The following is a 14,357-nucleotide window of genomic DNA, read 5'->3' as shown; positions in this document are numbered from 1 at the left end:
ATGAAACTACATAAATGTCATAAACTATGAAACTACATAAATGTCCTATTGCTTGGCAAGTTGTAGCCTTTGCCACATAAGATTATGGGGGATTCGCCTAGCTCTCCCTTTCTGCAGCTCCTTGGCAATCCTAAAGCGGAAAAGGTCAACATCCAAAGTATCCCACGTCAAGGTGGAGAGGTCATACCCTTGCAAGGTGTAGTCCATGTGCTTGCAGACGAATACCCCGCAATCAATATAATTTTGCTGCTTTGGCATTTCATCCCAAACAAGAACTAAAGGGTCCTCCTTCGGGAACTTTTGACCCTTGCCAAGATAACGAAGCATCCCTCCAAGTACACCAACCTAACAAACAACAAAAACATCAAAACAAATATCAAAACAAAAACATCACAACCATCATTTAGATTACTAGAGGAGGAGTGAAGGATTCGAGACCATTGCTTCTTCTTTGTCCGGATATTCAGCCTCATTGTTAAGAGGATCGAGAACCATGATAGCCCACTTCTTCACAGCAAAGACCATGAGAATCCAGTGATTGTCATTAACATTTATGGGAACAAATATGTAGTCCACCTGGTTGATTGGTGAACCAATCCCACAACTGCCCCACTTTGCATAGAAATGCTTCTCCCTCTCCGTCAGATTTTTGTAGTCCAATTCCATGGCCATAGGGATGAACAAGGGATCCATGAAATAGTAAGTAGGCTCCCAGGTATGGATGCCCTCTACAAGAATTGCTTCCTCCCAATGACGTAAAAGCCACTGCATGAAATTATCAGAAATAGAACATTAACAGAAATGACCAAACACAAATATAAATGAACGTACAACATTAACAGAAATATAGAAGCAGGGTACAGTTAGAAATTGTACCATGTATGTGTAGATGATCCGATCATCTAACCAGCAACCGGGGGCCAGACTCTGCATTGAAATAGGGGCATGCGTGAACATGAGATCATGTCTGATGCCACCCTCAAGACCTACAGTCATATCCTTCCCCCATCCCCAGTCTCTCCGGATAGTATCCATCTTCACCTGTGTCAGCCTTTTGCTAATCTTCCATTTATGTTCCGCGGGGCGGCGAACAACAATCTTCTCGGGCCTCGAAGAAGAAGGATGTGTAGGGTCCTGAGAGATATGCTGAGACGGTTGTGTCATATCAACAACATCATGTGAAAAGCTGCTGCAACTACCGGCCTCTTGGCAGAAGGAGAGGGATGGACATGCTCCAACACAGGAGGCGTATATGACGGCCCTCTAACCGTCTGCATGAATCGGTAGTACGGCTCAATAAATATAGGAGCAATCCTGCTAAACTCATCATTATACTCTGCCGGTATGGTGGAATCCATCCTCTGCAGGCATTCCAAACCCTTCTGGATCTACACATTTATTCAGTTTTTGTTGTTGTTGGAATCGGCTTACAGTGTTAAAAACAGGTGGGAATGTGCAGAAACAAACTGCACATTTCACCTGTTTCCACTGGATTGTCCGCGGAATGGATCAGTGTATCCGCAGATAACCCAGTGAGTTATTTTTTTTTCAAGCAATTATGTGTTTATTCTGCTCAAACATACTCTCCTAGGTTACCTTAACCACAGTATGACTTTTAAAAGTTGATACTGTTGATAGAGGAATTTGGTAATCAACAAAGATGAGGTGCATGGCCGGAATCAAGATCTGGGACGGTGGGTTTTGGCTGTCGGAGTGCGGTGGTTGTGTGTTTTGGAGGGTTGCTGAGATTAGGGTTTTGAGTTGGTCTCACGTACTCTCAACTCATGATCCCCCAATGTGCCTACGTACCCCTATATTTATAGGGGATCAAGCCATACGTAGTTCTATTGAACCAAGACTCCTAGTTTAATCAGGACTAGGCCTCTTGGGGATAAGACCAACCCTGAGGTGGTGACTTATCTCTTAGACTTCCAACGCCTTCAGAGTCCCACTCCAATTAGAATTAAGCCTTGAGGCCAACTACCTCAGACTCCTAGTCCAAGTACATCACGAATACGGCATTATCTCCGCTACGAGAGATAACACTAACCGCTACGTTTCGTAGCATGGAGGAGACGTCTGGTAGAGACGTGACCAATTCCTTGAGGTGTAGGGACGCGCCCTTCCCCCTTAGTGAAGGTTTTCACTAAGAGGTAAGACAAGTAAGGAGCCAAGTTACACGATCGTCTCAATCCCCCAATGAGGGCTAACTCACAAGAATACCGGATTCAGATATATGATCAGCCTTCATGTTACCCCTGAGGGCCTTCAAGAATCATGATCACCTCAAGCCCCCACACGAGGGTTAACTCGGCAAATAAAAGGATTGAGGATTATAGATCATGCCCGGATGTAGCCCGGAACTACCAGATGAGCCTGGCAACTAGTGTTCATGTCCCTCGGAGGGGTCGTTACATCCCCCGGAGGGGTAGGTCTTCATATCCCCCGGAGAGTCGTCATATCCCTCGGAAGGGTAAGTCTTCATATATCCCCCGGAGGGGTCGTAACTGAGACTCACTCATCCTCTCACACAATATATTTACCTGTGGGCGCGACCCCTGAGGGCGCGCCTTGAACTTTGCTGCCTTGTCCCATTAGTCGTTTCAACAACACGTCTGACCTGTCTTCTAATACCCGAAGGCCACGCCCACGGGATCGCCCCGCAAAGGGCGCTCCCTTGGTCTTCACCTCGTGCCCCCATCGGTTGTTGACCGTAAGCACGCTTGAAGTGCACCTTGCCATAGGGACCGCGCCCTTCGGGAATGTCCCGAGGAGGGCGCGCCCTTGCCTTAGTGTGTAGCCAAAATTGGCTATAACAAGTACTCCCCAAAATTTCTTGATATTGAAGATATCGAGGGAATTTTTACTCCGTACCACACATCCTTTTCTGAGGGCGCGTCCGCGCATAGAGGCGCGACGTAAGCCACTTTTATTCCTCGACATTTTAAGGTGCAGGCTGTGCACGGGCCTTGCAAGTATATAATGCCGGTGTCTTTGATCATTTAGCAAAGTTGCTAAGCATGAGGCTGGTGCCTCTTTATGATGCGTTCATAAGTAATGAGCAATCTTTATGTAGATAAAAGAAAACAGGGGACGCGACCTATCTGTCGTTGACAGTGGCGCAGCTTCGATTATTCCTTCCAAAGGACACATTTAACTATAATATCCGCGCCAATGAACTTCAAAAAAAGAAGGGCGCGCCTTTGCGATGCGAAAGTTTGTGGCTGTTTTTCAACCTTAGTGTGTCCATGGTACCTAGGAATAGTAATATAAGGCGCGACTTACAGAATGGCGCCGCCTTGTTATAACATGACCCTTTTTTTATCTTTTTTAAAGAATTGCGTAAGCGGAGGGCCCGGCCGATGGCGCTGCCTTACTTGCAATATTTCTTATCTTCCAAGGACTGTATAAGCATAGGGCGCAGCCTTACTTGTAATGTGGGCTCTTTTGATCTTTTCCAAGAATTAAGTAGAGGGCGCGGCCTTTGGCGCAGCTTTACTTTTTCACACGTGAATCACTTGCTTATGTAAGAAAATCAAAAGGACCACTCCCAAGTCCATACATCATCCCATATGGGGCATCACGAATCTTATCGTGGTTTAAAAAGCTCCGGTGCATCACACGGGTCCTAGAGCTCATAGCTCAATGGGGAATCAATAGTATAAAGTGTTATCCAGAGCATATCATGGATATGTAAGATCCAGAGCGTATCATGGATGCGCAAGTATAATGTCCAGAGCGTATCATGGATGCACAAGTATAATGTCCAGAGCGTATCATGGATATGTAAATAATCGTAGCATCCAGAGTAGATCGTTGATGACATCCAGAGCGTATCATGGATGGTTAAAATTCATAGTACCCAGAGCTGGTCATGGATAATTAGGTAACCTTTGAAAGGCCTTAAGTGTATCATGATCAAAGACCTTGCAGGTATCATGCTTTGTTCCTGTAGAACGAAGGGCGTGTCCTAATCAAGACAAACAGCTCCTCTAGAATGGACTTGACCTGCACACAATCACATATATATATATATATATATATATATATATATATATATATATGACTTCCTTAACTACAATAGTGATGGTTAGTGTTACCTCATGACGTGCCCTGTTAGGGGAAGGCGCGCCCTCTAAGGAAATATTAATCCGGGCACACGACTTAGGAACTCGGGATGCGTCCAATTAGGAGAAGGCACATCTTAGAAACACCTTCCTTCTCAACATTTTTATCCTAAGGGCGCGCCATGTCAAGGGAACCTGCATATCACTCTTAAGGGGCGCGCCCTCATGTGCTTCCTCAAGTGATGAATACTCCTGAGAGGGCGCGTCCTAAGTAGGGACGTGACCTCCCCAAGACTATTGAGCCCCTTCCTGCATATTTTTGTCTTCACACAAAATAATATTAAGCAATCAATGCATCAAACATAACTGAGGGCACGGCCTGTCAGAGGGAGGCGCGCAATTCACTCTCTAATAGAATACTGGTTGGATATGGCGTACCCCTTTATGAGGGCGCGCCTTGTTAGAGGAAGGCGTGACTATTCCTCATAGCAAAGAGGTGCATTCCTCATAAAGGTAATCAAACACCACATTAACTCTGAATTTATACATACAGTAGTCTTAGGGAACCAAACACTGAGGGGGTTTAGTATTTATTTGAGGGCGCGCCCAGCCAGGGGAAGGCGCGCACCCTTATGACTTTTCGAGCTAGGTTCCATCTGAATAGTTCGCCCCTCGTAACTTTCCCTTTCACATCATCATATGTGGTTAGGCTTTCAAAATGCACCTCTCGCAAACCTCGAATCATTTGCTCTAGGGAGGGTGCGCCCCTTCAGAAAACCTTTGTGGCCTCCAAGGAGGCGATCTCCTTCCCGTAAAGGCTCAAACCACAACAGACTTGTTAGAAATAACATGTGAAAACGTTGTGAACATCATATCTAGAGGTACGCCCTGTCAGGGGGAGGCGTACCATCTTAAGAGGTGTCAAGGAATGCATTCCTCACGGTGGTAGTCGGACACCACATCGCCAGGAGGCGCACCCTGTCAGGGGGTGGCGTACCCTTCGAACGCGTCAGGTCTCCAAAAATCTCATCCTTCGACGACTCCCCGGTCCAGAAAACCCGGCTCGCAAATTAGGTTACCTCCTAGAATTTCGCAATTCCAAATGTGAAGTAAGTTTACGTATCCTATTGGTGAAACTCACTACTTGAAATTCAACAGACCCTTTGTTGTCTTCGTTTTCCTCTTTAAAAAAATTGAACTGAATGAATTTTTTATCATAAAAAAGCTCCTTCTACCCTTTAATTTACATATAAATATATTCGATTTTCGTCGAGTTAGCTCACTTCCTTTTCTTTTCTTGAGCTATAGAGCAATAGGAGGTTGATGGTCAGTTCAAGCAAGGGTTCCATCTTGGCAAATTCATTCCTTATTTTCTGCGTACTCTAGCATTACCTTTCAACCTTTGATGATCGTCCTCATTCAAACTCCGATGGAGAATTCATCCTTTTTTGGAGAAGTAGATGAATGTCTCCTCTTCTCTTGTGCTCTAGCCATCGCCCTGCTGGAAAACGCTCCTCCTCTATGTGCGAATCTCCATCGTGTGACATCTCTTCCTCCTAAGATGAAAATCTTGAATAGCCCCTCCTTCTAGCGCCACTTTGTTGATAGAGAAATTTGGTAATCAACAAAGATGAGGTTCATGGCCGGAATCAAGATCTGGGACGGTGGTTTTTGGCTGCCGGAGTGCGGTGGTTGTGTGTTTTGGGGGGTGGCTGAGATTAGGGTTTTGAGTTGGTCTCACGTGCTCTCAACCCATAATCCCCCAATGTGCCTACGTACCCCTATATTTATAGGGGATCAAGCCATAAGTAGTTCTATTGAACCGAGACTCCTAGTTTGATCAGGACTAGGCCTCTTGGGGATAAGACCAACCCTGAGGTGGCGACTTATCTCTTACGTCCAACGCCTTCAGAGTCCTACTCCAGTTAGAATTAAGCCTTGAGGCCAACTACCTCAGACTCCTAGTCCAAGTACATCACGGATACGGCATTATCTCCACTACGAGAGATCCCCTACGTTTCGTAGCATGGAGGAGATGTCTGGTAGATCCGTGACCAATTCTTTGAGCTATAGGGACGCGCCATTCCCCCTTAGTGAAGGTTCTCACTAAGAGGTAAGACAAGTAAGGAGCCAAGTAACACGATCGTCTCAATCCCCCAATGAGGGCTAACTTACCGGAATACAGGATTCAGACATATGATCGGCCTTCATGTTACCCTTGAGGTCCTTCAAGAATCATGATCACCTCAAGCCCCGCACGAGGGTTAACTCGGCAGATAGTAGGATTGAGTATTATAGATCATGCCCGGATGTGGCCCGGGAACTACCAGATGAGCCTGATAACTACCAGATGAGCCGACAACTAGTCTTCATGTCCCTCGGAAGGATCGTTATATCCCCCAGAGGGGTAGGTCTTCATATCCCCCGGAGGGGTCGTCATATCCCTCGGAAGGGTAAGTCTTCGTATATCCCCTAGAGGGGTCGTCACTGAGACTCACTCATCCTCTCACACAATATATTTACCTGTGGGCGCGACCCCTGAGGGCGCGCCTTGAACCTTGCTACCTTGTCCCATTAGTCATTTCAACAACACGTCTGACCTATCCTCTAATACCCGAAGGCCCACGGGATCGCCCCGCAAAGGGCGCGCCCTTGGTCTTCACCTCATGCCCCCATCGGTTGCTGACCGTAAGCACGCTTGAAATGCACCCTGCCTTAGGGACCACGCCCTTCGGGAATGTCCCGAGGAGGGCACGCTCTTGAAATGACCACTTTCGATAATTTTGTGAACTTTGCATGCATATTGCTGTGATTACACACGTTCAAAAATCATAAAAAAAATTAGAATAGACTAGAAACACCATAATTGAAGTAATCCTAAGACCTCATAACATTTTGACAATGTTAGCACTAAGAAAGAAATTACTACATAATATTGTCATTTGAATGTCAATAATACATCGAACGGTGTCTAGTTTGTTACGCTTACAGAAAAATACATATAAAACTTGAAATCAACATTAATCAGGTACGGGAAAGCTAACTAACTAAACCCTGCTAAACTGTTGGAGAAGCCTCCCGATAATCGGTGCTTTGATGACCCGGGCGTAGCATCGGCTCTGACGAAACATGCCACCCAATAGAGCACAACAACAAAACCTTCACGTAGCACACCGTCGGTCACATTGGCATGAGTATTGTGATCATTCCACATTCTCACACGAATGCTACTAGACCCATCATAGAGACGAAATGTGCTCCATGGAACTTAGCCCGTAATCCATTTCCCCGTATCATCACCATCAAGGTGGGACACCCACCCCTTGACATATTCAATTCGCATTTGGTCACGCGTGCAACCCGGGCGAGGACTCAACCTCAGAATGTCGGCTATCCTATCACACGTCACAATATCGCCACCATCCCACAGCGAGACTTTGTTTGGCCCATCGGGATAGTCCTTACCCAAGTTCAAAAAAGGGAGAAAATATGGGGTCAAGTTACACGCCACCCTTTCGAACATGTTATCGTTTGCACACCACTGACAAGCTTTGGTCTAATTTCTTGACCGGTAGGCCGCTTCCTCAGGCGGGTACAACTCAGTGTTTTCTTCCTCCGATTAGGGAGGTGGTTCATACATCTGTGCCAATTCGTTGAGCTCACGACATGCTTCCTCCAATTCGCTAAAAGTAGGTGAATCACAAATTTCGTCCGATTGGGGTGGTGCTTCGTACATTTCTACAAGTTCGTCTAGTTCACGACATGCTTCCTCCAACTCGCTAAAGGTAGGTGAAACAAACATTTCTTCCGAGTGCGAGATTGAGTTGCTGACGTGTGACACTGACTTATCATCCGAACCGTCGGCCATTTCACCTACAAATTCAACAAAGAACAAGTTAGTTACACCAACTCATATGAAGGACATATAAACAACAACTAAAACATAGGGGAAATTTATTTAAAATGTCAATTACAATTGGGCAGTTTCAGCTTTTCTTAAATCATCTTCTTCTTTTTGGGACACGTTCTAACATCATGTCCCAACATATTGCAATATTGGCATTTTCTTTTTGTTTTAGTAAGTTCCTCAACGGGGCTTTTAAAGCGGTGCTCTTTTTTCCACCCCTTCGTTTTCGACACCAAGGGGTCAAGTATACTCTCATGCAGCTTCTCACCACTTTCTTGAGTTGTTTTTGGATTGAATTCACCTCTTTCATTTTCGACCCCGTCAACGGGCATGCTCTCAAGTATTTCTGTTTCCTGATTAATAACCCCAACGGCATACTCATACCGCTCTTTCGGTGCCATGCAACTATGACTAAACGCCATGGCAAGTAATGTCATGTGGTTAAATCTTTCCGTGGGAATCAATTCATGAGATGGTGATTCAACTTCGGACGTGTGATATGGAAATTTTTCATCAACTCTATTGGCGTCCCTTGTCCAACGCCGTTTCACAAAATGTTCCGGTAGTTCTGCCACACACCTCTTCGTCAAGACCGCAATAATGTGACGGCATGGCATGCCAACATGGTCATACATTCTACAAATGCATGAACCCCATAATGACGCCTTGTTGAATGATACAAGATACGTGGTTCTCTGAGAAGCACCCGTCAACGGTCTATAACATTTGTAGAATGTGTCTTCAACATCTTCCAAGGACCGATCTTTATCTTTCTCCACAAAGTACTTAGATGATTCAACCAATTGTTCTTGAAATCTGCGAAACATTTCTTTGGTATAAATGGAAGCCGCGTGGTGCTCCAGAGCGGTTTTCATTTGCATGCAGCGACCTCTATGACATGTCTTGTAATCCTCGTCTTTCACATGCATGAATTGCCTCTCCAAAGCTTTTTGTGCACCCTCTACAAAATATTTCAAACCGGTGCAAGAACCAACATAGGCATTGTTCGCACAAAATCACGCAAGCGTACGTGGTCACAAGTAATATAGAATTTGAATTAAGTTCGTTCCCACAGAGACTGGTGTATCAAGAATATGCACTTATGCAACAATGTATGGCTCTTATTCAATGCTCGGACAAATAACAAGTTGGTTGGTTTTTATCTAACTTACTAGTTAAACTCGAATTATTGAAACTAAGAATATTAAACTAAGCGATTAAACTGATTTACTTATGTGAATTAAAACATGAGATTCTAGCTTCATTAACAACTTCATTAAGAGTTATGCCTTTATTCGATTGTAATGGTAGATAACTAATCAGATAACACGAGATTGATACACGCTATCTGTCGATAAACGTGCACCATACTGTTTCACATCCACAATTAAGATAGAAGGTAAACAGACACCAATTATGCTTAGACCCTATATGTCTATAAGATTTGAAAACATAACGGTTGAAGAACAAGTTATCTATCAAGATTACATGGGGCGATGCAAGATGGGTAAAATCACATCACAATTATGCATATCATATAAACCTATGCTCGCATGGCAAGTTCTAAATCTATATATCCAATGTCGCTTCAATAAAGATTAACAAACAACCTAAGATGTTAGCTACGCATCCAAGACGAATAAGCACAACCAATACGAGGAAATCGAACCATCACATAAGAATAAGACAAATTAACTACTGAAATCCATCGATAAATCCACTAAAACCCCACGACAACGATTAGTTCATCATCAAACCTCTCGTCATCATGGTAATAAGGGTAAACATGGTACTGAATAGTCTAAACAATATCAAAGTAATAAAACAAGAGTTGCGAAACAAATCCGAAACGAGCATCCAAAGTTACGCCTACTTCGAAGAATTACAAAAGTAAAAACAATGAAAACTCGATCCTCGATCTTCTCCGTAGCCGTCACGTGCTCCTTAGAATGTCTCTAGCTTGTATTTTAGGTTCCCCAAGCCTTTCCTTAAGTTCCCCAGCAAACGGGCCTTCAAATGGATCAAAAACGGGCAAAACGGGCCTGAAATCGCGTCCAGATGGTGGGGCGACCACGCCACACTTGGGGCGGGCGCGCCACAAGTAGGGCGGCCACGCCAACTCAGCAGCCTTGCACAGCCAACGCTTCTGAGTCCATAACTTTCTCCTCGTGCATCCAATTCTTTCGCCCTTTTTTTTCACTTGAAGCTATGAATTTCCTCTCCATCCTCCTTCAAAGAAACCTACACAACACAACACTAAAACATATCAAAAACATAAAAAACTTGAGGCCAGATCATCGATTTAAGTCAAAACGAAGGCTTCCAAGTGGATGTAAAATCCACTTATCAGGAATCAAAAAAGGCATTCATTCCTTCACTTCTTGATGTGATCTTCTAACCTGCAGAAAAAGTGTTTCTTGTGTAAGCCTCGACCCACTTATGCTTCAAAGCATATAACCCTTGAAGCCGTGTATTGCCTTCCAAATTGTACTTCAAAATCAAAGCCTTCCACCGATCCTCAAACACAACTTCGGTCAAAGAGTGATAGATGCAATTGTTGAAATCAAATTTAAACATTTCCTTGGAGTAATATGTTGCAAGTTTCTCGGGGAATTTGTTGCTAATGTGCCATGAGCATAACAATTGAGATGTATTCGAAAGTTGTGATTCAATAGCCGCGACCATGGCTTGATCTTGATCGGTTATGATAGTCAGGGGTTCTTTGCTTTCCATTGTCTCTAGCCAAGTACTCAAAACCCACTCAAAAGTCGTCTTTGATTCATCCCGCATGAGTGCAAAACCAAAAAGTATTGATTGATAGTGATGGTTGACTCCGGTGAAAGGACAAACGGCATAGCATATCAATTAGTTCGATATGTAGTGTCAAACACAACCACATTACCAAAGTTTCTGTAGGCCATCAAAGAGCGGAGATCGACCCATACAAGATACTTCAATCTTTGTTCGTCATCAAGGAGAGTCTTGATGAAAAACTTACTAACACTCTCTTCTTTCAAATGATACAACAAATCCAAACCGGCTTGAGCATCGTTTACTCCCATGTTGTCCTTTCTAAAATCGCGTACGACATTTCTTAAATGTTGGCTATCAAAACCTACTTGTTCCGCTCCTCCGTGCATTTTACCAAAAATATTCATTTGTTGTCTTGGTGGGACACCCGAAACATGTAAGGTCTTGATTAAATTTCTTTGAGCCGCGGTCACATGTCTCTATCGTCTTATCAAACTCATCTTAGAAAGAGTAAAAACTTCGTGATTGTGTTCTATTTCCAAAGCAGTTATCTCCCAATGACTTGTCACTACGCAATATTTGGCCTATTGCAAGCCCGGAAAAAAGTTGCGTAATAGCCTAAAAGTTTTACAACAGTGTCTATTGTAACATTTGACCAAAAATTCAGGCTTGCATTTGCGGCCGTTGCAACAGGTCATCAAATGTAACACTTTCACTTGTATGGCAACACTTATAAAGGCCTTGCAGTAGCCTCATATTGCAACATTTTTAACCATTTTAGTCACACTTTTTAGATATTGCAGTAGCCTAGTGTAACATGGTTTTGCAACACTTTAAATTTTTTCAGTGTCTACTAGTTTTTCATGCAACACTTGTGTGCAACACTTTTTTGGTTCTTTTAATTAGCATTTTTTGCAACATTTTTTGCAACATTTTCAACAAACTTTTTTGCCCATTTTAATATTTTTTTTGTTATTGAATTGCAACATTTATGTGCAACACTTTAAAGTCTATTGTACCATATATTTTTTAATTTTTTTACAGTATTCTATTTGAAAATTTTGATACCGCCTATTCATCCAAAATCAACCATTAAGAATTAAAATACTAATGAACAAGTCCAAACATCCAAGCAAGATCAACTTTAAAATCCAAACTAATATAGCATACAACCATCAAAAGTCAAAATAAACAACCAACATCTAGTTATTTCATAAACGACTAACACCGGGAGTCAAATATCCAACCAAAGATGTAGTCTATAGTCGAAACTGAACTAACACCAACGGTTCAAAATATGAACCATTTCTAGTACGTGCGTACGTGCAAAAGTCAGAATATGCAACCAAAAGTATGGTAAATATAAACCATAATGATCACCGATCATTTTGAGCCTCTTCGTCCACGCCTTTATCAACATTAGCACAGAAATCTTCAACAGCAACCTCTCTGAGATCTGGAACAAGTTCTCCCAATCTTCCCATCACTTTTGTCAATTTTTCCTGAACTTTTTTGTAAATCATCTCCTGCATTTCAGCTACAAGTTCATCCCTTATCGTCTTCTTCATTTCAGCAACATCAGCAGTACTGTTGCTAGTAGAACTCTGACCAACGTGCAATGGCTTGTTCATTGTTCTCCTTGATTTTCCCGATCTGCCAAGAAGCCAGTTTGGTCCATGGACTGGTCCTTTTTGAGTCTTCTTGCTTTCTGCAGTATCGTTGTTTTCTGCAGAAGCACCATCTTGAACAACATCACCATCTTGAACAGCAGCACTCTCTTCATCACCATCATCAGAAGGAGTTTTTTTCTACAAAAATTCGGGGGGGGGGGGGGGGAGATGATAAATAAACATCATTAAACTAAAAAACAAGTTTTAACACAGATTATAAATACAAATTAAACATTAAAATCAGACCAGTTAAAGTAATCCACATCTTTAATATTGGACCAATTTTATAAAGTCTAAGTTAACCTTCCACATGAATAGCATTTACCTTGTATTTACGCCCTGGCACATGCATATGAGTTTTGCAGTAAATGAGATCCAAAGGAACCGGTTCTTCCACTTGTAGTTTCTCCGCCTCTCTCTACCAACATAATACAAAAAATAAATCGCATTAAAACTATATAATGTGAAAGGATATCTTCAATATATAATTATTTATATATTTGTTTCGGTATTTGTGACAAACATTAAAATTAAATTCACCTAGTAATCCTCCCAAATAGGTCATTAATTTATTTGATTAATTAAAAGTGGAAAGTTATTTTTGGCAAGTAATTTTAATCTCTAAATATTCCTTCACATCAAAATACATTTATTTTAAAGAAACTTTTCTGATTACGCAATAGTGGCGCAGAGGCGTTTCGTGAGACTACGATTACCTCTTTTTTGCTACTGCAACATTAAATTACATGAAGCTCGAAAAAGGACTATCAATATTTGGTATTCTCTAGAGTACTCATGTTACATTATGTGCAAAATGTATATTTAAAGTAATTTATTCCATATTTAAACATTTATTATCTCTCGGAATAAATTATTTTAAATCTTTCAAAAATTATCAAATCCTTCATTCCTCAAGATTTATTTTACTCAAGGAAGGATTTATTTTCTCCATATTAATATTTGTCTCCAAAAATATTAATATCACTTTTATACCAATTCTGGAATATTTTCTCCCGGTCTCTCAAATTCATTATTTTTCGGAGAAAAATATTCACAATACTTAGAAAGCTCTTTCAATGTGTCAAAATCATGATTTATCATGAACAATGTTTTTCTAAGTATTTTGGTATCAAAACCTTCGTCAAATATCCTTCTCTGTTTTCCAAAAGACGAAGTGTTTCGGTTTTTCGTAAAACGGCCTTTATCTTAGAAAATCGGTTTAAATACCTTAAGATTATTCCCGTCCCTCAAAAGTATGTTATCTTTATGGGAATATATTTTAAGTATTTATTCAAGTTTTAAGTTTGGCCTTAATCCCTCTCTGATAATTTCGAAAGAATTATCGTATTTTATTTGAAACCCGAAAACCTGATTTATCGTTTTAAATCTAAATAAAATACTTCCACTTGCCAAAATGACTTGAAACTTGAGATTAGCCAATTAAATATTATTCTTAGTGCATGGTTAAATTTTCGTAATTTTCCGAGAACTTTCATTTCGGAGCGTTTTCTGTCTGCCGACCCGATCACTGGCTGAACGTTTGACCAAGCTAGGGTTGACCAAAAATTACCAAAATTTCCAGAATGCCATTTTCTAATATTCTAAGATTTATCATATTTTTTTCCGTAATTTATTTCGCACGTTCGAAATATCGCGTTTTTAATGTAACGGTTTTTATCGGTATCTCGTAAAGCGTGTCTGTCTTCTAGTGCATTAAATGTCCTGCATTTTTAGTCCAAGATGCTGGTCAAGAACACCTTTTTAGGTGTGGGGGACAAGGGGACAAAGTGGAGTAGTGGCCAAGGTTTGGTTAATTACCTTTTGCATTTTTACTTCTACTTTTCTTACATTTACCCCACCCATTCTTGCCTATAAATACACCCCTCCACCCATTCATTTTTTCCAAGCTAATAGCCAAATATATGCTGAGATTTTGAAGAAGAAACACTCTCCCAAAGTTTA

General features: G+C 41.8%; 1 protein-coding gene across 1 annotated transcript; it reads right to left on the bottom strand.

The window, feature by feature from the left end:
• Positions 1 to 7,686: 7,686 nt before the first annotated feature.
• LOC108203406 (protein FAR1-RELATED SEQUENCE 5-like) lies at positions 7,687 to 10,764 on the bottom strand. Its single transcript, XM_017372322.1, has 3 exons — positions 10,374 to 10,764; positions 8,225 to 8,935; positions 7,687 to 7,940 (listed from the first exon to the last, which is right to left on the bottom strand). Exons 1-3 carry the CDS (start codon positions 10,762 to 10,764, stop codon positions 7,687 to 7,689), a joined length of 1,356 nt encoding a protein of 451 aa, XP_017227811.1.
• Between the last annotated feature and the right edge of the window lie 3,593 nt (positions 10,765 to 14,357).

This window comes from Daucus carota, chromosome 5 (assembly GCF_001625215.2).
Source record: "Daucus carota subsp. sativus chromosome 5, DH1 v3.0, whole genome shotgun sequence".
NCBI lineage: Eukaryota > Viridiplantae > Streptophyta > Magnoliopsida > Apiales > Apiaceae > Daucus > Daucus carota.
Note: the sequence above shows the minus strand (reverse complement) of the source record. Positions and strands in the feature narration are given on the sequence as shown.

Bases quoted from the DNA above. Each gene is read 5' to 3' on its own strand.
- LOC108203406 (XM_017372322.1), bottom strand. From the start codon at position 10,764: ATGCGGGATGAATCAAAGACGACTTTTGAGTGGGTTTTGAGTACTTGG. The intron at 8,936-10,373 runs GTTAGAAGATCA...AATATTTTGTAG, and splicing joins AAGAAACACTTTTTCTGCAG to AGGGTGCACAAAAAGCTTTG. The intron at 7,941-8,224 runs GTATACTTGACC...TTGAATTTGTAG, and splicing joins TGGTGAGAAGCTGCATGAGA to GTGAAATGGCCGACGGTTCG.